The following is a 23,172-nucleotide window of genomic DNA, read 5'->3' as shown; positions in this document are numbered from 1 at the left end:
TGGTGGAGTGCTATGCTTGAAAGTGGATCATCTCACCCGGCTATTGAACCATATCAATAATAGGATATACCATTTACAGGCAGTCCTCAGATTTAGGGCACCAATTGGTTCCTAAAAATTACATCTTAAATTTAAACGTTGAAAGTCAGAATTAAGTTTCTCCTGGAAATACTGTTATAAATGGGGGACTGGTTCCTGAACAAAGGTCACACAATCTAATTCTACCAGAACTGTGTCCAGTTAATTAATGCATTTATGTATTTACACTAATCAATCAATCAATCATACTCCTGGAAATACTGTTATAAATGGGGGACTGGTTCCTGAACAAAGGTCACACAATCTAATTCTACCAGAACTGTGTCCAGTTAATTAATGCATTTATGTATTTACACTAATCAATCAATCAATCGTATTTATTGAGCACTTACTGTGTGCAGAGCACTGTACTAAGCGCTTGGGAAGTACAAGTTGGCAACATATAGAGACAATCCCTTCCCAACAGTGGGCTCACAGTCTAAAAGTCACAGTCTAACATTAAGTTAGAGAAGTTCTAAGAGAGGGTAGCTGACTTTCACTCCATTGGAAATAAAATGGATATAGTGACCCTCCCACATCACTCGGCCTGAAAATCAGGTAATTTCCTTCCTTACTTTACCCCCTAGCCTTTTCTCACTCCTCCTCCCTTGTCCCATTTAGTTAATATTGGAAGGAGGGAAGGAGCTGAGTTTAGGTTCCTTCCTAGAGCAGTGGTGTAGGGCAGTTTCAAGAGTGCAACACCTGGAACACTTTCAGGGACACTAAAGACAATCAGAGTTGAAATTCAATGGCTTAGTCCGCTGTAGGCAGCACACAGAAGAAAAGTTTGAGCATCACTGTCAGAGAAGATCCGCAGTAGACGCAATTACATCTGTGACTGGCCAGGAAACCAAACAAGCTCCATATCTTTTCACCCTATGATCAGCTGAAGGTTGCTTTTGCCTCACCCCTGACTCCAGCGGGAGGCTCCCAGTTCCTCCAGCCTCCCTAGTTCTCTGCCTCTACTGGTGTTCTTCAACGCTGTGGGAGCCTGGAGTGGGGAGTGAGGACCTTGAAGCTAGGGATTTCCAGATTCATTCCCTCACCTCATCCCAAGCCTCAACCATCCTTGACTCATTCCTTCCCCTCCGGGGCAGGAAGCATGGATTCAGGGAAGGGAAGATCAAGATCTGCAAGACCCGGATTCCTGGGGTGGAAGGAGGGTTTAGGGGCCCACCGCCCTGGAGCCCGAGAGAAGTCAGGCAGTTTGGTTCATCTCCCAATCTCCAGGGCTCTCTCAACCTTTTCCTCTCTGATAGGCCAGGGACTGGGGGGAAATACCTGACCCGTGTCCATTATATTACTCTATTACTCTATTTATTTATTACTCTATTTATTTATTTTACCTGTACATATCTATTCTATTTATTTTATTTTGTTAGTGTGTTTGGTTTTGTTCTCTGTCTCCCCCTTTTAGACTGTGAGCCCACTGTTGGGTAGGGACTGTCTGTATATGTTGCCAACTTGTACTTCCCAAGCGCTTAGTCCAGTGCTCTGCACACAGTAAGCGCTCAATAAATACGATTGATTGATTATATTCTTCTGTTGTACTCCCCCAAGTGCTTAGTACAGTGCCCTGGAGTGCCCAATAAATAGGACTCGTTGATTGATTGACCTCATACCCTCCTCAGAACCCTGGTCCCCAAGACTCCAACCACGTACCTCCCTACCCCAGTTCCATTCCCTAAAATATAATGAAACCGACTGGCATTGCCATGAGAAATATATTTGCTGGTTTGAAAGCCATTAAAAATGTTAAGAAGCCTGATATATTCATTCATTTCATTCATTCAATCGTATTTATTGAGCACTTACTGTGTGCAGAGCGCTGTACTAAGAGCTTGGGAAGTACAAGTTGGCAACATATAGAGATGGTCCCTACCCAACAGTGGGCTCACAGTCTAGACGGGGGAGACAGACAACAAAACAAAACATATTAACAAAATAAAATAAGTAGAATAAATATGCTGGGTAGGGACTGTCTCTATATGTTACCAACTTGTACTTCCCAAGCGCTTAGTACAGTGCTCTGCACACAGTAAGCGCTCAATAAATACGATTGATGATGATGATGATGTACAAGTAAAATAAATAAATAAATAGAGTAATAAATACGTACAAACATATATACATATATACAGGTGTTGTGGGGAAGGGAAGGAGGTAAGGCGGGGCGGATGGAGAGGGGCAGGAGGGGGAGGAGGGGTATAAAGAGAAACCTAAAACCAAAAGGTAGGTAAGGGGATCAACCAATCCCTTTATTTAGTGGTATGCTTAGTGTCAAAACCAGTCTCAAACACTCAATAATGAGTTAGCTCTGAAATGCTTTTTGCAATCAGACTGCATTTAAATAACGAATCTCAAAATCAATACAATACTGTGTCCTTGGATCCGAACTTTGATTTTACTTGGGTATACGTGTCAGTCCCTGAACAGGAGATAACAGGAGTAAACCTCTGAAAAACAGAACCAAATATTAGTTTTGATGAGCGTTAACGAAGACAACAGCACCCCCTTCTGGCTCTTCTCCCATATGGCCTCTCCCTTGGAAACCTAGTAATAATAATAATTATGGCATTTGTTAAGTGCCAAGCTCTTTTCTAAGTACTGGAGTAGATACACGGTAATCAGATTGTCCCACGTGGGCTCACAGTCTTACTCCCCATTTTACAGGTGAGGAAACTGAGGCACAGAGAAGTTAAGTGACTTGCCCAAGGTCACACAGCAGACAAGTGGTGGATCTGGGATTGGAACCCGTGTCCTCTAACTCCCAAGTCCGTGCTCTTTCCACTAAGCCGTACTGCTTGCTTTTGGCGGGGCCGTGACGGGGGTACACTTTGCATGAGGCATCTGGTGTATTACCAATGTGCCTGGGCATCCTATCAATTCTACCAATCCCCAGTAGACTGTGAGCCCACTGTCTTTTAGACTGTGAGCCCACTGTTGGGTAGGGACTGTCTCTATATGTTGCCAATTTGTACTGCCCAAGCGCTTAGTACAGTGCTCTGCACATAGTAAGCGCTCAATAAATACGACTGATTGATTGATTGATTGATAGTAGAAGGGGTTGAATGATGCCTCAGGATGGCACCACATCCCCTATGATTGTCATCTGCCAGTAATATGATGAAATCAGATGCCGATCTGAACCTGATCCTGTACACCTCCCTGGCAGATTGTCCACTCCCCGACCATGCTAGAGACAGCATCTCTGATGGAGAGGCCTCTCTGTCCCCCGGAGAGGAGGCAGCCCCTGGAGCCAGGGGATATGGAGGGAAATGGCCCTGGTGGCACGATCCCTCCTGCAGAGCCTTCTCTTCAAGACTAGAAGCTCATCGTGGGCAGGAGGTGTCTACTAACTCCGTGATAATGTACTCTCCCAACCACTTAGTACACTACTCTGCATACAGTTAACGCTCAACCTTTGCTTACTTGATTGATTGACTGACAAAGTCACTTGGGTTGTTCCCACCCACCTTTACAATCCACATGTATCCCTGAACAGACTCCATCTCCCCCACCCCTATTGAGGGGGTCAGCTCCAGGGGAAAGTCCTGCCTCCCTCTTCTCCAATGCCTTCCCCTGGTCACCAAATGGGTCGACTTCATAATTTAAACGATGAAGACAATTGATGAGGAACCAATATTGGCCACTCATTTATGGGATCATCTTGAAGGATGTTGCCTGATTAGCTTGTCGTAGCGCAAAATGTGCCAATGTGCCCTGGAATCCTTTTGTTCTCTCCTGTCAGATTTGCCTAGATAGACAATGGTCTAGCTGATGAGGCTTATCTTCCAGAAGTCTTAACAAATCAAACAATGAAATGGTTGGTGTAAACACAGAACCACGTGTTATTGGATAATTTCTAATAATGACTCAGTTTATCATCATGATTTTAATTTGATTAAAGTCACAGAAGGCTGAATTTCAAAAGTTTACCATTTGAATATCTGAATTCAGCCTTGACAATGGCATCTGCCTTCTCGATGACCTCCCTGCCTCCTGTCTCTTCCCACTCCAATCCATAATTTAAAGCTGCTACACAGATCATTTATCAACAAAAACATTCAGTCTATGTCTCCCCACTCCTCCAGAACCTCCAATGGCTGGCCATCCACCTCCACATGAAACAGCAACTCTTTACCATCAGCTTTAGAGCAGTTAATCAGTTTACCCCATGCTATATCACCTCACTAATCTCTTACTAAAGCCCAGCCCTTGTATTCTACTCCCTAGCATCATCTTACTCACTGCCCCAATCTCCTCAACCTCACTGTTGACCCCCTTCCCATGACCTACCCCAGCCTGGAGCTCCCTTCCCGTTTATATATGTCAGACCACCACTCTCTCCACCTTCAAGGAATTATTATTTTCACATATTCTCCAGGAGTCCTTCTACGATTAAGCTCTCTGTTCCCAGGCTCGCTCTCCCTTCTGCGTTGTCTATGCACTTGGATCTGTGACCTTTGAACATATGATATTCACCCCCCCATAGCACTTATGCATGTATCTTTAAATTATATGTTATAAATTACTCATTTTTTCTTTCTGTCTGTCTCCCGTTCTAGACTGCAAACTCATTATGGGCAAGGAACATGAGCCCACTGTTGGGTAGGGACTGTCTCTATATGTTGCCAACTTGTACTTCCCAAGCGCTTAGTACAGTGCTCTGCACACAGTAAGCGCTCAATAAATACGATTGATGATGATGAACATGCCTGCTAATTCTGTTGTATTGTGCTCTCTCAAGTGCTTGCTGTATATATGTTTGTACACAGATTTATTACTCTATTTTACTTGTACATATTTACTATTCTATTTATTTTGTTAATGATGTGCATCTAGCTTTATTTCTATTTATTCTGATGACACCTGTCCACATGTTTTGTTTTGTTGTCCGTCTCCCCTTTCTAGACTGTGAGCCCGTTGTTGGGTAGGGACCGTCTCTATATGTTGCCAACTTGTACTTCCCAAGTGCTTAGTACAGTGCTCTGCACACAGTAAGCACTCAATAAATACGATTGAATGAATGAATGAATGAATGCTCTGCACATAGTAAGTCCTCAATAAATACCACTGATTGGTCGATTGAACCCTAGATGAGATTTAATAAGCTTTCCTGTCCAGAGGAGTGTTACTGGTACAGCAGTAGCCCAGTAGTTGTAGTACCGAAGAACAAGTATTCCCAAATGTAACATGGTTTTCTTTAAACAGTAGGGCATCCAGTGGACAGACATACCCTTTATTGTAAATCAAATAGAGGGCAGTGCAAGGAAGAGCCCCTCCAGTGATTACACATGCGTTGCATTACACTAAAATTCCTAACCACTGGCTTCAAGGCCTCCTACCAGCTGTCTCCATTTTCTTCTCCTGAGGCACCTTGTCTTTCACCCCATGTGCCTTGAAAACTAGCTAATTGATCCTATCCTCAACAGCTCTTATACGAAAACGAGGCCATGACCTAGTGCTCCATTTGCTGGGTTCTTCATAGTGTGACAAATTTGCCTTCCCAGCAAAACCAGGTTGTAGCGGTTGGTTTCCCTCAGTGGGGATTTCTAGCCCTATCCTGCCTCCCTTTGCCTTTAAGGATCTCAGGCAGAGGAGATGCTGTCTGGATAATTCTCTTGAAATTTCCTTCGGCTCATGTTTTTCCACTTAAAAACCTCCAATGGCTACTCACTACCTCCCGTGTCAAGCAAAACCATTCCTTACCATTGTTTTCCGGATTCTCTACCAGCTCCTCCGTTTCATATATTGGCTCTGATTAGTTCTCCCCTTGTACTCCTTGCTCCTCCCAGCTCACCTTCTAATGGTACCTCCCACGCAATTCTCCTGCTCAGGTTTTTCCTCCACTTTGGAATTCCCTCCCTCTGACAATAGCTCTCCCCATCTTCAAAGTCCTACTAAATTCCCATCTACTCCAGGAAGCCATGTGAGCCCACTGTTGGGTAGGGACTGTCTCTATATGTTGCCAATTTGTACTTCCCAAGCACTTAGTACAGTGCTCTGCACATAGTAAGCGCTCAATAAATACGATTGATGATGATGATCATTTCCTGATTAATTTGAAACACTCTAATTTGCATCAGCCCAGCTGCCACTCTTGACATTTATATTTTATAACCATCCTCAGAAGGAGAAGCAGTGTGTCCTAGTGGATAAAGCACAGGCAGCAGAGGAGCTGGATTCTAATTCCTGCTCCACCACTTACCTGCTGGGTAACCTTGGGCAAGCTATTTAACTTCTCTGTGTCTGTTTCTTCAAATGCATAATAGAGATTTAATTCCTCTTCACCTACCTATTTAGACTCTAAGTCTCTTGTGGGACAGGGATTGTACTCAGTCTGATTAATTTGTATGTACCGCAGCACTTAGAACAGGGCTTGACACATAATAAGCACTTAACAAATATTGTAAAAAATTAAAATGAATACACAATTATTTTATCAAACTACTAATTGATAATTCCTGTTCTTCCTACTGTTGCCACTATTTGTAAATAAATTATTTATCTGTCTCCCCGCCTTGAAATCTAAGATATTAGAAGACAGGAAATTTGGTTGCTTCTGTTTTAATGTCCGCCTTCCTGTCTAGACTGTTAGCTCCTTGTGGGCAAGGGTCATGTCATTCAACTCTGTTATGTTGTAATAATAATAATAATGATGGTATTTATTAAGCGCTTACTATGTGCAAAGCACTGTTCTAAGCGCTGGGGAGGTTACAAGGTGATCATGTTGTCCCATGGGGGGCTCACAGTCTTAATCCCCATTTTACAGATGAGGTAACTGAGGCACAGAGAAGTGAAGTGACTTGCCCAAAGTCACCCAGCTGACAATTGGTGGAGCCGGGATTTGAACCCATGACCTCTGACTCCAAAGCCCGGGCTCTTTCCACTGAGCCACATACCCTTCCAAGTGCTTAGTAGGGCTCTCTGCACACAGTAAGCATTCAATAAATACCATTGATTGATTTTGTTGTACTCTCCCAAATGCTTAGTACAGTGGTCTGCACACCATAAAACTGGATAAATATGATTGACTATATCCAAATTGATCTAAATCTTTTCCTGCCATACACACGCTCTCAATATCCTTGGTTTTCTTGGTATCTTGGTCAGATACCATTGCCTATATGATTAAAATTGATGGGGTAATTTAGCAAACCCTTACTCTAAGCCCTCATTTCTTCCTCCACCACTCCCTTCATTTCTTCCTCCGCCACTGCCTTCTGTGCTGCCCTTGCACTAGGATTCGTACTCTTCCCATAGCACTTATGAACATACTTGTAATTTAACTAATTTATTTATATTAATTTTTGTCTTCCCCTTGTGTGCAGGAAACGTGTCTACCAAGTGTGTTGTATTGTACTCTACTAAGTACTTAGTACAGTGCTCTGCACACCATAAAACTGGATAAATATGATTGACTATATCCAAATTGATCTAAATCTTTTCCTGCCATACACATGCTCTCAATATCCTTGGTTTTCACGGGGGATAAATCTTGGGAATAATAATGATGGCATTTGTTAAGCGCTTACTATGTGCCAAGCACTGTTCCGAGAAGCAGGAACATCGTAAGGTCAACTCAGGTTGGGCTATGGGGAGCGGGATGTCATTATATAATCCCAGGCTAAAAACACGTAGTTTAGTTATATTGCAGAACCTAATTATAATATACGAAGTCCTTGAAAATTAATTATGGTAAACGGTCAAAAAGTTGGAGCCTCTCCCTTCTCCCTCTCGGAGACAAAAACGGTGAAGTCAACCTGAGTTTTTGGATTGAAGACATGGGGTTTGACCTGCACAATTCCTCAGAGAGCAGACAAGAGGATAGCATAGCCATATATTCATTCAATCGTATTTATTGAGTGCTTGCTGAGTGCAAAGCGCTGTACTAAGCGCTTGGAAAGTACAATTCAGCCATAAACAGAGACAATCCCTGCCCACAAAGGGCTCACAGTCTAGAAGGGGCGAGTATGGGGAACCAGCGTGGCCTCAGGTAGACCACAGGTCACAGAAGGACCTGGGTTCTAATCCCGGCTCCACCAATTGTCAGCTGTGTGACTTTGGGCAAGTCACTTAACTTCTCTGTGCCTCAGTTACCTCATCTGTAGAATGGGGATTAAGACTGTGAGCTTCACATGGGACAACCTGATCACCCTGTATCCTCCCCAGCACTTAGAACAGTGTGCTTTGCACATAGTAAGCGCTTAACAAATGCCATCATTATTATAAAGATAGACATTCCCTGCCCACAAAGGGCTCACAGTCTAGAAGGGGCGAGTATAGGGAAGCAGCGTGGCCTCAGGCAGACCTCAGGTCACAGAAGGACCTGGCTTGACTCCACCAATTGATGTGTGTGACCTTGGGTAAGTCACTTCCCTCAATCTGTAAAATGGGGGTTAAGACTGCGAGGACCGTGTGGTGATAGCATTTATTAAGCGCTTACTATGTGCAAAGCACTGTTCTAAGCACTGGGGAGGTTACAAAGTGATCAGGTTGTCCCACGGGGGGCTCACAGTCTTAATCCAGATGAGGGAACTGAGGCACAGAGAAGTTAAGTGACTTGCCCAAAGTCACACAGCTGACAATTGGCAGAGCCAGGATTTGAACCCATGACCTCTGACTCCAAAGTCCGTGCTCTTGGACAAGGACTGTGTCCAAACCTATTAGTTTGTATCCGCCCCTGTGCTTAGTAGGGTGCCTGCTATAGTGTACTGTGAGCCCACTGTTGGATAGGGACTGTCTCTATATGTTGCCAACTTGTACTTCCCAAGCGCTTAGTACAATGCTCTGCACACAGTAAGCGCTCAATAAATGTGATTGATCGATTGATTGATTGAAATACCAAAAATAAAAAAAAAATCATCACTGGGCCTACAAATAATGTTCTAGACTGTGAGCCCACTGTTGGGTAGGGCCTGTCTCTGTATGTTGCCAACTTGTACTTCCCAAGCGCTTAGCACAGTGCTCTGCACACGGTAAGCGCTCAGCATGGCTCAGTGGAAAAAGCCCGGGCTTTGGAGTCCGAGTTCATGGGTTCAAATTCCAGCTCCACCGCTTGTCAGCTGTGTGACTTTGGGCGAGTCACTTAACTTCTCTGGGCCTCAGTTCCCTCCTCTGGAAAATGGGGATGAAGACTGTGAGCCCCCTGTGGGACAATCTGATCACCTTGTAACCTCCCCAGCGCTTAGAACAGTGCTTTGCATGTAGTAATAATAATAATAATAATAATAATAATAATAATAATGGCATTTATTAAGCACTTACTATGTGCAAAGCACTGTTCTAAGTGCTGGGGGATACAAGGTGATCAGGTTGTCCCACGGGGGGGCTCACAGTCTTAATCCCCATTTTCCAGATGAGGTAACTGAGGCCCAGAGAAGCAAAGTGACTTGCCCAAGGTCACACAGCTGACAGTTGGCGGAGCCGGGATTTGAACCCACGACCACTGACTCCAGAGCCCGGGCTTTTTCCACTGAGCCACGCTGCTTCTCAAAGCTTAATAAATACCATTAAAAAAAAGAAATAAATACTGACTGACTGAATGAGTGAATGAATGAGTGAATGAATGAATAAATGAATGAATGAGTGGGTGAATGAGTGAGTGAATGAATGAATGAGTGAGTGAGTGAATGAATGAGTGAATGAGTGAATGAATGAATGAGTGAGTGAATGAATGAGTGAATGAATGAATGAGTGAATGAGTGAGTGAATGAATGGGTGAATGAGTGAATGAGTGAGTGAATGAATGAGTGAATGAATGAATGAATGAATGAATGAGTGAGTGAATGAATGAATGAGTGAATGAATGAGTGAGAGAATGAGTGAGTGAATGAGTGAATGAATGAATGAGAGTGAATGAGTGAGTGAGTGAATGAATGAATGAGAGCAAATGAGTGAGTGAATGAATGAATGAGAGTGAATGAATGAGTGAATGAATGAATGAGTGAATGAATGAATGAGTGAATGAATGAATGAGTGAATGAATGAGTGAGTGAATGAGTGAGTGAATGAGTGAATGAATGAGTGAGTGAATGAGTGAGTGAATGAGTGAGTGAATGAGTGAGTGAGTGAATGAATGAATGAATGACTGAGTGAATGAGTGAATGAATGAATGAATGAATGAGTGAATGAATGAATGAGTGAATGAATGAGTGAATGAATGAAATAAACTCTTTCCCTTTCAGCAGCCTGCCCACCCGCCCCTCGGCCCCCCCCACCCGCGCATTGCACATCAGCAGATTCGTCATTTCCAGGTCAGGCCTCAAAACAGGCATTTGCGCGTGTCTGCCTCGCTCCAGAAATACAGGACCTGAAGGACCGGTGGACTGGACAGATCAGCGCGGACGAGAAGAAAGGGAGATCTCCGGGGCCCGTCCTTCTTCTCTCCCCGCCGGCCCGTTTCCGAGGGCTGCGTGGGCCGGGCCTGGTGGCGAAAGTGGGGCTGGGGGGGAGGCGCCTGGTTTACGTGGAGCCGCGGCCGTCGACGTGGAGGAGGCTGAGGCGGCCGCCACTTCCGGCCGGGGGCCTGAGGGGACGGGCGGCCGGCGGCCATTCGGGGTCTGAGGGGACGACGGTCAGCCGGGGGCCTGAGGAGAAGGCGGCCATTAGGGGCCTGAGGGGAGGACGGCCATTCGGGGACGCCGGGCCGGAGCCCGGACACTATTCCCCCTGAAGACCGGCGCGCCCAAGAAAGCGCCGCAACATGGGTAAGGCCCGGATCATCCATTCATTCATTCATTCAACCATATGTATATATGGTTGTACATATTTATTACTCTATTTTACTTGTACACATCTATCCTATTTATCTTATTTTGTTGGTATGTTTGGTTTTGTTCTCCGTCTCCCCCTTTTAGACTGTGAGCCCACTGTGGGGCAGGGACTGTCTCTATGGGTTGCCAATTTGTACTTCCCAGGCGCTTAGTCCAGTGCTGTGCACATAGCGCTCAATAAATACGATTGATGATGATGATGATTCAATCGTATTGATTGAGCGCTTACTGTGAGCAGAACACTGGACTAAGCGCTTGGGAAGGACGAGTCGAGGGTCATTCATTCATTCGGTCGTATTTATTGAGCGCTGAGTGTGTGCAGAGCACTGGACTAAGCGCTTGGGAAGGACGAGTCGAGGGTCATTCATTCATTCGGTCATATTTATTGAGCGCTGAGTGTGTGCAGAGCACTGGACTAAGCGCTTGGGAAGGACGAGTCGAGGGTCATTCATTCAGTCGTATTTATGGAGCGCTGAGTGTGCAGCACTGGACTAAGCGCTTGGGAAGGACAAGTCGAGGGTCATTCATTCATTCACTCGTATTTATTGAGCGCTGAATGTGTGCAGAGCACTGGGCTAGGCGCTTGGGAAGTACGAGTCGAGGGTCATTCATTCATTCAGTCGTATTTATTGAGCGCTGACTGTGTGCAGAGCACTGGACTAAGCGCTTGGGAAGGACAAGTCGAGGGTCATTCATTCATTCATTCGTATTTATTGAGCGCTGACTGCAGAGCACTGGACTAAGCGCTTGGGAAGGACAAGTCGAGGGTCATTCACTCATTCAGTCGCATTTATTGAGCGCTAACTGCAGCACTGGACTAAGCGCTTGGGAAGGACAAGTCGAGGGTCATTCATTCATTCTGTCGTATTTATAGAGCAATGACTGTGCAGAGCACTGGACTAAGCGCTTGGGAAGGACAAGTCGAGGGCCATTCATTCATTCGGTCGTATTTATTGAGCGCTGACTGTGCAGAGCACTGGACTAAGCGCTTGGGAAGTACAAGTTGGCAACAGATAGAGACGGGCAATCAATCAATCGTATTTATTGAGCGCTGACTGTGTGCGGAGCACTGTACTAAGCGCTTGGGAAGTACAAGTCGGCAACATATAGAGACGGTCCCTACCCAACAACGGGCTCAGAGTCTAGAAGGGGGAGACAGACAACAAAACAAAACATGTGGACAGGGGTCAAGTTGTCAGAATAGATAGAATTAAAGCTAAATGTGTATCACTAACAAAATAAATAGAATAGTAATGAGAACAGATACAGTCCCTATCCCACAACTGGCTCCTCACCCTCTTCATTCATTCATTCGATCGTATTTATTGAGCGCTGATTGTGTGCAGAGCACTGTACTAAGCGCTTGGGAAGTACAAGTTGGCAACATATAGAGACGGTCCCTACCCAACAGCGGGCTCACAGTCTAGGAGGGGGAAACAGGCAACAAAACTAAACATGGAGACAGATGTCAAAACCAGCAGAATAAATAGAACTGTAGCTATAATAATTCCTCCTCACCCAACCCACCTCCTCACCCCCGGCATTCCTCTTTTCCAGGTCGTGGCAGGCCTGGAGGTTCCCCCCCACTCATTTTGGTGTCTTGTCTTCTCCCAAGCACTTAGTACAGTGCCCACTGTCAGCACGCCCCTCTAGATTGAGAGCCCGTTGTGGGCAGGGGTTGTCTCTCTTTACTGTTGTACTTTCCAAGCACTTAGTGCAGTGCTCTGCACACGGTAAGCATTCAGTAAATACAATTGAATGAATTAAATACCCTTGGGAGGGAGAGATCGACTCGTTCCTCCAGACGTAAGCTCCTCCGCTGGGGTAGATACAAGGTAATCAGATCATTGCTTGAGCGGTGATTCTTCCTGCAACTTTTAGTTTAGACTGGAGTGAGGAGAGGCAAGAGGCATTATCAGCAAGAAGGTTGTTGCAATAATCCAGACATACGGTTTTTGTACTGGAGTTAATCCCTGTTCTCCCTCCTACTTAGACTCTGAGCCCCATGTTGGACAGATACTTGGTCTAGCCTGATAAACCTCTATCTACTCCAGTGATTAGAACAGTGCTCAATACATAGTAAGCGCTTAACAAGCATTGTAGTAATAACCATAATAATACTGTTGTGGTTATGGCAGTGGTGTGGCAGGGATCTGCGAAACATTACTAAGGAAAAATCAAGACGACGTGGTGGTGAATTGAATGTGGGTGCACTGAGCAATTATAAGTGTTAAAGAGATGTGTGAAGTTTCAAGTACTGAAGATGCCATGTCACCAAAGTATCTCAGCCCAGCTTTGTCCAGCCCTGTCCAGTTTTGGGACTCCAGGAAAAAATGAGGTGAACCAGAGCTGAGATTGGGCAAGATATAGCCCAACTCTAGCAATTGCTAACCCCTCCAGACATGTAATAGAGCTAACCATCACTGTTCTCTTTCCTTCCCCTTTTTCCCTCACCTGCTGATTTTAGTAGGCCACTCTGATATTCACGTTTTAAGTTATCAAAAAATCTTTCATTGGACTTTAGCTCAATAAATTTTGTTGTAATTTGTGCTCAGAAATTTAATGGCTCAGATGCAGGACCAAATGGTTCCTGAACATATGGCCGCATTGTGTAAAAATACAATTTTCAGGTGTACAAAGGGAAATTGTTAAATTCTTCCTAGTTACGAAACACAGCAGTGCTATTCTAGGGTGGGCCAGTTGTCCATTAAATCCAGGGGTGACACCCAAAAACATCCACCTACCAATTATATCCTGGGTGAACCCATAATGTAGACAGCTGTTGTAAAGTGAACCAACACAGGGAGACCGAAAGCCAGGGAAAAGAGGAAATCTTTTAAGGTGCTTTTTAGACAATATGGGGATTAGAACCCAGTCCTTGACTCTCAGGCCCATGTTTTACCCATTAGGCCAGACTGCTTCTCATTTTTTATGAGTCTAATGTCTGATGATATGATGCTTGATAGTATTCTGTCTCTAATAGTGGATTCAGAAGGCTTGGGGTAACTATTTTTCCCCTCTGACAGTTCTTTTCTATCATTTCCAATTTTTTTCCTTTACGCTCCTAACTTCCCCTAGCTTCCCATAAAGAACCATTTATTCAAATCTGTCTTGCATCTCAGTAGATTTTATTTTATGCCACGGTATTTCTGATATTTCATTGTCTTGTGGCAATAAATTCCATTTGCTTTCCATTCACTGCGAAAAGCAATAACTAGCATTTACTGAGTGTTTACTATGTGCCAACACTGTATTAGGCGCTTGGGCGGGAACCATACAGTACAGTTAGTGTAGTCAGAGAAGGCCTTTTAGAAGAGGTGTGACTTTAGTAGGGCTTTGAGGATGTGGAGCGTAGTGGTCATCGTGGTCTGTCAGATGTGAAAGGGACAGAGGGAAGATGTGGGCAAGGAATTGGTGACAAAAATGAAATTAGGGGTTGGGTAAGTAGGTTGGCATTAGAGGAGTGAAGTGATATGGTGAGAGGTTGGCATTAGAGAAGCCAAGTGAGGGGAAGATCAAGAAGTATTTTCTTAAATGTGTTCTGATCTTTCTGCTACAAAACTTCAAAGGCATCCCCTTGATCAGGTGTTTAAGAGACTCACCCTGTCCATACCCTTAATAATTTGTGTTTCAGTCATCTCCCTGCTCAGCTTATTTTTTTTCAGGCTCAAAGGTACTGTCCTTTTCATCCAAATCTCTCATGGAAGCCCCTCCATACCCTCCCATTTTAGTTACCCTTTTCTTTAGTTAATTCATTGTCATATTTATTGAGTGCTTACTGTGTGCAGAGCACTATACTAAGCGCTTGGAAAGTACAATTTGGCAACAGATAGAGACAATCCCTACCCAACAACGGGCTCACTGTCTGGAAGATGGGCTTCCTCCTCAGTCGTGCTGTCCCCTCTCAAGACGGAGTGGCCAGAACTGTGAAGAGTATTTTAGGAGAGGACTCACCATGATGTTTCTAGTGCAAAACAATCTCTTGTTTTTTATCTGCTTCCTAATGATACGCAGAATTTTTGTTTCAAAGAAAGTGAAGTGACACGTGCGTAGTGGCTAGTCAATGAATGAAAAATAGTAAGAATATTAGCAGGGTCTTAGTCTGTGCTCCATTGCAACCTAGTCCTGATCAGTTAGTTGTGCTCCAAGAAAAGTGGCAGTGAGGTAGGCCACAAACCCACTTGTGTTTCCAGAATGAGGACTTGCAAAGTGGATCCCTGCCCCCAAACCACAGGAATTACTCAACTCAAGAGATCTGTGCCTCTTTTTGGTGCAAGAAAGATCAAGGGAGAAAGGGAACATCAATTAAAAAAAGAGGGAAAGCGAAAACATCATCAATAGTATTTGTTGAGCACTTACTGTGTGAAGAGGACTGTACGCTAAGCACTTGGGAGAGCACAAACTTTCCCTGCCCCCAACAAGGTTACGCTCTAGAGAATAAAACAAGAACTTCTTTATCAAACATTGGCAAAGACTGGATACTTTGGCTACTCTGTGTTGCATGAAGGTACATCAGAAAAATATAATCTGGTTGCTTAGATTAAAATAAATTATTTTTTTTGCAACACCATGTAAAGCTGTTCCCTAATTTAAAATGTGATTTCTTTTTTCTTTTTTTTAGGTGGATTTTTCTCTTCCATCTTTTCCAGCTTGTTTGGAACCCGGGAGATGCGAATTTTAATTCTGGGACTAGATGGGGCAGGAAAAACTACAATTTTGTACAGGTTACAGGTTGGAGAAGTTGTCACCACCATTCCCAGTAAGTGTTGGCCTGATGCAATTACAGGAAGGATTGGTAAAATGTGATCATTTGGGTAGAATAATTTATTGCTTTTAAAGGGCAGGTGTGCAAAAAAGAGCTAGTAAGGTAAGCCAGAACTGTTAAGAATACAATATTTAGTCAATCAGTGGTATTCATTGAGTCCTTACTGTGTGCAGAGCAATGTACTAAGTGCTTGGGAGAGAGTACAGTACAATAGAGTTGGCATACATGTCCCTGCCCCTTAATGGTAAAACTAATGTACACAGAGGTGAAAGAATGCTGCGGGAATTATTGGTACTGTGACTAAATATTTCATTATTTATAGCAAATTAGTTTTTTAAATGCCTTTTACTAGTAGTGTACTTCCAATTCAGTGGATGACTTTTTTTAAAAATGATCAGGCCATAACTAGATGTTGAAAGCAGTGTGGCTCAGTGGAAAGAGACCGGGATTTGGAGTCAGAGGTCATGGGTTCGAATACCGGCTCTGCCACTTATCAGCTGTGTGACTTTGGGCAAGTGTCACTTCACTGGGCCTCAGTTCCCTCATCTGTAAAATGGGGATTAAGACTGTGAGCCCCCCATGGGACAACCTGATCACCTTGTAACCTCCCCAGCGCTTAGAACAGTGCTTTGCACATAGTAAGCGCTTAACAAATACCATTATTATTATTATTATTATTATTATTATTATTGAAAGGACAAATGAATAATTTTTGGATGTTTAGTTTAAGCATTAGTCTTTTGGTGTTCTAATTTTTCTTTCAGCCATTGGTTTCAATGTCGAGACAGTAACATACAAGAACCTTAAATTTCAAGTCTGGGACTTGGGAGGACAAACGAGTATCAGGTAAAAGCCTTATCAGTCAGTATTAATGTCATATGTCTTACAACATTTGTGTGCCTGACCTCTTGAGGTTTCTAACTGAAAAAAAATTATTGACTTTTAATTGGTACGTTGTGGCACTATTTTATAAAAATCTGAAAAATCACCATTTTTAATTTATGAACCTACCCATTTTCCCTTATTTCTAAAGGATTATATTTTTTTAAAAAAACTGATGAGTAGAATCACTTGGACTGACTTTTGTAATTGTAAATCTTGTTTCTGCTTTGTTGCATTGGTGCTCATCAAATTTATAAATAACTGGACATAAAAATAATACTTTTGATTTGGCTTCATGGCAGTTGTTTCTAAGTTGGAGTTAGGGGTAAGAATAGACATTTACATTATTTCACTTATCTGAGAGAATTCCCTTAGGAGTAGTAAATCAATAATGAGTTAATAATATTGAGCACATACTGTGTGCACAGTACTATATTGAGTGCCTGGAAAATTACAAAAAGTCTTAGGAGACATACATGATCCCTGACCCCAAGTTTACAGTCTAGTTGGGGGAGACACTCACTGAAGTAAATTATAAAGAGGAAGAAGGGGAAAAGTGGGTTTGTAGATGAATGAATGCTTGAAACACAGTAAGTAAATTGACACAAGTGCTACAGGTGGTTACAAATACATAGTAAAGTGCTGAGCTGCTAATGTGGCCAGAGGAGAAGGTAGTCAGGGAAGGGCCTCTGAATTTCAAAAGGGCCCAGAAGATGGAGAGAACCATGGTCTAGCAGATAATAATAATAATAATGATGGTATTTATTAAGCCCTTTCTATGTGCAAAGCACTGTTCTAAGCTGGAGAAAGGGTAGGAGCAAGGGGTCAAAGAGAAGAGAGCAAGGCACAGTGAGGAGGTTAGCAGGAGAGGGACAAAGAAGGCTAGCTGGGGTGTGGTAGGAGAAGAGAGCTGTAAATGTCATAAAGCCCAGTGGTCAGGGTTCTCTTGCTGGGTGAAGAGAAATAGGTAATCATTGAAGGTTTTTGAAGGAGTGAGGAGACATTATTATCATTATTGGATTTAAGTGCTTATTATGGGTCAAGTATTGTTCTAAGCCCTGGCATAGATGTAAGTTACGTCAGACACCACCTCTCTCACGTGGGGCTCAGTCTTAAGTAGGAGAGAGAACAGGCATTCAATCCCAATTCATTCATTCAGTCGTATTTGAGCACTTACTGTGTGCAAAGCACTGTAATAATAATAATAATAATAATGGTATTTGTTAAGTGCTTACTATGTGCAAAGCACTGTTCTAAGCGCTGGGGAGGTTACAAGGTGATCAGGTTGTCCCATGGGGGGCTCACAGTCTTAATCCCCATTTTAATAATAATTTTATGGTACTTGTTAAGCGCTTGGGAGGGTACAATATAACAATGAACAGACACATGCTCTTCCCACGACGAGTTAAGTCTAGGGGAGGAACTTTCTCACAAAAGAGAAAATTGAAGCACAGACAAGTGAATTTTCAAAGTTACACAGCAGGCACCTGGCAGACCCTGAATTAGAATCCAGGTCCTCTGAGTCCCTTGGCTGTGCTCTTTCCACTAGGCCATGCTGCTCTTCTATCATGTGCAGAACGTTTTTTGGGTGTATTTTTAAAATAGCATTTAAGTGCTTACTATGGTCCAGGCACTGTATAAGTGCTGGGGGTAGATCTAAAATAATCCCGTTGGACACAGTTCTTGACCCACATTGGATTCAGTCTTCCCATTTTACAGATGAGATAACTGAGGCACAGAGAAGTTAAGTGACTTGCTGAAGATCAAACAGCAGATAAGTGGTGTAGTCATGACTAGAACCCAGGTCCTTCTGACTCACAGGTCTGTGCTCTATCCACTGGGCCACGATTTTGGGAAAGTTATCTAGATAGTAAAGTTAAATAGGTTGATGAAGTTAGTAGATGTCTATCCTTTCTGTATTAATTGGTATATAGTTCATTTACCTAGTGAAGTTCTCTTGACTTAAAACCCTCTTAATAAAGCAGTGATTGAATGTCATGTTATCCTCTTACCTGGAGCTGTACTTGGACCCTCTGAAGAAATTCCTACTGGACTTGAATTAATAAAATGTTGCCTTTGCCAGGATGCTTGCATTATTTTGATTCCTCAGTTGTTCAGTAGGTAAAACTTGAAACAAAAAAAAAAAATCATTAAGGAAGTCTTCCCTTTTTTTTACTTCAGTCAGGTTCGTTTTAGTAGCAAATGGTATAGCAATCATGTTTATGACTTTAAGATGGATTTGATACTGTTTTAACGAGGGTTTTTTCCAAGGCCCTGTATCCCCTACTTGATTTTATTCCTGTAGAGATGTTTATGGTTTTAGGGGGATAGTTTTTAATTATTTACTTCTGTCTTCTCTTTCAAAAAACAAGAGTATTGGCTATCCTCATCCTTTTCCTTGAAGAGCAGAATTAAGCACAAAGTGAGAGATATTTTAAGGGAAAACTGGTTTGATATAAAAGTGCAACTGGGTCTTTTTGTAAATATTAAAGCAAGAGCTAACTTAGTGCTATTGCTTTTTTCCTCCAGGCCATACTGGCGTTGTTATTATTCAAATACAGATGCAGTCATTTATGTAGTAGACAGCTGTGACCGAGACAGGATTGGCATTTCCAAGTCAGAATTAGTTGCCATGTTGGAGGTAAGAACACCAGATCAAAAATATACAGGTTTGAAACTGTGATTATCGTATATATATTTGTATACTATTTAAAACAAATTAAATTTGATTTAACCATGAAATGTTTCTTGCTATCTTTTTTTAATTTTCCATAGAAGATATTGTTTCAGAAAATGGCATTTTACATTTTAATTTTGGAAACATTTAAGTGAGAATCTAGCTTCTGGTAAATCAAGCCAAATAATTGCTAAATAAACTTGTTTAAAGCACAGTCTATGTCCCACATGGGGGCTCAGTCTTAATCTTTATTTTACAGATAAGATAAATATTTTATAGAGAAGTGAAGTGACTTACCCAAGGTCACACAGCAGAGAAGTGGCAGAGCTGGGATCGGAACCTGTGCTTTTCCACTAGGCCATACTGTTTCTAGGGATCAGAGGTGGTCTTTAAAGACTGGGAAGGGGGTACCTTCAATCACTTTCCTTTTATTCTTATCAAGTTGTAGTGTCTGTAAATAAAGTATTGCTAGTGTGGTAGTTATTACTAACATTTATAAAGCCTTACACAAAAATTACATAAAGATAAATTAATGAGGCTGTGGTCCGTATGTGGCTCATAGTCTCGATGAGGGGTACATTAGAATACAATCTACTCAGCCAAAAAAAAAAATAACCTAATTCCAAAATATAGGAAAAGGTCAGCATTAGCCATGATAAGGAGGGGGCAGGCCTTGCTCAACTCTCTCCTTCAGGACAAATCAAATTGGTTCAAAAATTCAAAAAAACAAAAAATGTGGTCAGGGTAGCACCTGTCTTTGCTCCTGTGTTTGTATGGAGGGTGGGGGAAGCTGTGGGGTTGAGTGCAAAGAAAGAAGGTGGGAGAATGGGGGTAGCCTTTTAGTATTAACTTGAAATGTTTTGAAATTTTTTGGTCTTAGGAGGAGGAGCTGAGGAAGGCCATTTTAGTGGTTTTTGCTAACAAACAGGATATGGAACAGGCCATGACTCCCACGGAGATGGCAAATTCACTTGGGCTACCAGCTATGAAGGACCGGAAATGGCAAATTTTCAAAACATCAGCAACCAAAGGCACTGGGCTCGATGAAGCAATGGAATGGCAAGTACCATTTAAGACTAGTCTCGTCAGGCTATTTATTAAAACTTCTGTGCTTTGACATAAGTTTTCGCACATTTAAAAAATGCCCTTAAAATTGCACTAATTTTATAATTTTTTTTCCTCTCTTACAGGCTAGTAGAAACCTTAAAGAGCAGGCAGTAATGCAACAACTCCTTTGAAGCAGTCAAGTGAGATAAACACTACTAGATGCTACTATCACACATACTGGCAGATAATGGGACTAAGCATATTTAGTTGGAGGATGGATACCTATTGAACCAACTGAATGTCTACTCTGTATTATATAAAATATATTCCTTTCTAGCTTTCTATGTTAAGATTCAGTCTTCATTTGTATGAAATTCTTACTTGAGATAAGACCTTTGGCAGAATGCACGCCTGTTGGAATAAACTTGGTTTTGAATTCAAAGGTTATGAGTTTCTGTAAACACTAATAAACATCTCTAATGATCACTTTAGAATGGATGAATTTTTAAAACGAAATGACTCATTACTAACAGTAAACTAGGACTGTGAAGCCTAAGTGATCAAATACCGCTCTTGGGAAATTGGTAATAGGCCTAGATTTTTAAACGACTACTGGTAATTCCTTTAGTCACTTCACTCGGAGTCCGTAACAGTAGACTGCTCTCCTCCTTCCCTTCCTCTTCCTCCACCTGCCCCTCACCACACACCCACCCCATCACCTCCCTGAGAAAGAAAGATCCCAGGCCCCCCTAGCATTTGCAAGATCAAGAATTGCAGGTAAGTGAAATTGACAGTACAATGAGCTGTGGCAGCCTTCCTTAAAAGACTGTAAATGGAGAGGAGGCCATTTGTTTTCTATTTTACAGAAGAATAAGAATAAGCCTTTTCCCAGTTTACCTTCTTGTTCGGTAGACTCTCCTGAAGTTTGAGTTGATGACTTGATAGATCTGCTAATCTTCATTTGTAAAAACAGGTTAACTTACAGGTGTGACTGGCTAGCTGTAAAATGCTGCCTAAATGTTTAAATTAGCCCCTCCAACTTTATTCTTTTTTGTCTTAACCTGAGTAGCCCACACCCTTTGGTACTTTGATATTGTTCTGGGAGTGGGGTAAGGTGTGCCAGTTCGTATGTTTCAAAGAATGTGTTCATTTATCAGATGTTCTCTGCCTTCTCTATGTCTGCTGTGTACGCTAATTACACAAATTCAACTTAGGGACCCACTCCTTAGTCAATCCTTTGACTCTCTTTTATTCCTTTAATTGATTTTGTGCATCTTAGAAGATGGCCTTTTCCAGATTACCAGCAAAGGGACTCACTGGGCAGAGTAGAGACCTACATATGTACAGTATTTTTTTTTGCATCCTACTGCTATCCACACAGGTCAGTAGACTGCACTTGTGAATTGTCTGACCCAACAGGAGACATATCAGCAACAAGGACCTTTTCTGCTGGGCACTCCCAAAGGGACATTAGACGTATGTTATTCAATCAATCGTATTGAGCACTTACTGTGTGCAGAGCACTGTACTAAGCGCTTGGGAAGTACAAGTTGGCAACATATTAGCACCCCTTGGGGACGGGATTCACTGCTGTCATGACTTAGGAATTAAAGTGGAGTGAGCCCTTGCTGTCCTAAACCTGCATTTCATCTCACTGAGGCAGAGGTGGAGATGAAGCATGTTACCGGGGTTATCCCACAAAAAGGCAGGACCAAATTTTCCTGTACTTTTTTACTCACATTCCCCTCCTTCTTGCAGAGGGTAATTGCCGCTTCTCTAAACCTGCATCCACAGAAATACTAATTATTCAACCCAATTTTCATCACAGCTGCAGTCCCACAGTGGGGTTCTCTCTCCTAAGGATTGAGTGGGGCTGGGTTAGCCCAATTGCTCTACTGTACTTTCCAAGTGCTTAGTACAGTGCTCTGCACGCGGTAAGCATTCAATAAATACAATTGAATTGAAATTCTCACATCTCCCCCGGACTCCTCCTGTTCCCAGTGTGGCAGCTTAACTTGATATTCTCTCCATCATTAGTATGCAAGCTAATTCTTCAGTAAATCAAGACAAGGCAACAATATTCAGTGAGCGTATTTCATTGTCAAAGGCATTATTAGTACATTAAACTGTACCATATATAATGTATATTAAAATTTAATTTATACAGCCAACAGTACAAAAATGGGATGCTATTGCCCTAGTTAATATTTGCTCATAGAAAATACCCCTAGGGAAATGCTCAGGTTTCTTATAACTCGGGTTGACAAACTAATTATTCGGTCTTATTCCACCATGGCTAAGTCTTTCAGGCCATGGCTTCTACGTTTCTTGGCCTTGGGTCCTGGGCGAATGAACTCTATTTTTCTCTTTTTGGCTTCAATTTTGTTTTTGTGTTTCTTGAGTTTTTTCTTGGCAGCAAGCTCAGGATTTGTTACAAACTGGAAAGAAAAGTGAAATTTTATATTACTTTAAAAATAAAGACAAAGCTAAACAAGTGAAACACAATTTCAAAGCAACATTACCTGCAATGCTTTCTGTTGTTTTCGGAGCGCCCGTTTCTGATGAGCCTCTTTCTGCACCGAAGCAAAGGCTAGAGAGAAGCTCTCTAGGCCAACCAGCTTCTTGAGCAATTCTATGATTTCTTGTGAGAGGTTCTTCAGGGAGGGATCTAAGCACAAAAACAATGATGTTGAGACCAGTTCCAGGCCTCAAGGATGACATTTTGGGACAGAAATTCCAAGTGTGCTAAATAGGATTGGGTTATTCTTCACAATACAGGACGGGAGTGGCCTAATTTGTGAAGAGCACTTATTTTTTTAATAGTATTCAGTCATCATCAATCGTATTTATTGAGCGCTTACTGTGGGCAGAGCACTGTACTAAGCGCTTGGGAAGTACAAATTGGCAACATATAGAGACAGTCCCTACCCAACAGTGGGCTCACA

General features: G+C 42.5%; 2 protein-coding genes across 2 annotated transcripts in view; one reads left to right on the top strand and one right to left on the bottom strand.

The window, feature by feature from the left end:
• Positions 1-10,608: 10,608 nt before the first annotated feature.
• Positions 10,609-20,718, top strand: ARL1 (ADP ribosylation factor like GTPase 1). The gene is made up of 6 exons (XM_038756754.1): positions 10,609-10,790; positions 15,478-15,615; positions 16,386-16,467; positions 19,033-19,144; positions 20,061-20,239; positions 20,371-20,718. Exons 1-6 carry the CDS (start codon positions 10,787-10,789, stop codon positions 20,399-20,401), a joined length of 546 nt encoding a protein of 181 aa, XP_038612682.1. The 5' UTR covers positions 10,609-10,786; the 3' UTR covers positions 20,402-20,718.
• Positions 20,719-22,305: 1,587 nt separating this feature from the next.
• Positions 22,306-23,172, bottom strand: part of UTP20 (UTP20 small subunit processome component) — a 79,416-nt gene continuing 78,549 nt past the window's right edge. Inside the window, exons 61-62 of the mRNA XM_038756200.1 lie at positions 22,750-22,895; positions 22,306-22,665 (exon numbers count right to left, since the gene is read on the bottom strand). Coding sequence (XP_038612128.1) covers positions 22,510-22,665; positions 22,750-22,895 — 302 coding nt within the window. The 3' untranslated portion in view covers positions 22,306-22,509. The remainder of the gene's footprint in view (positions 22,666-22,749; positions 22,896-23,172) is intronic.

The sequence above is a fragment of the Tachyglossus aculeatus genome, chromosome 14 (assembly GCF_015852505.1).
Source record: "Tachyglossus aculeatus isolate mTacAcu1 chromosome 14, mTacAcu1.pri, whole genome shotgun sequence".
Lineage (NCBI taxonomy): Eukaryota > Metazoa > Chordata > Mammalia > Monotremata > Tachyglossidae > Tachyglossus > Tachyglossus aculeatus.
Note: the sequence above shows the minus strand (reverse complement) of the source record. Positions and strands in the feature narration are given on the sequence as shown.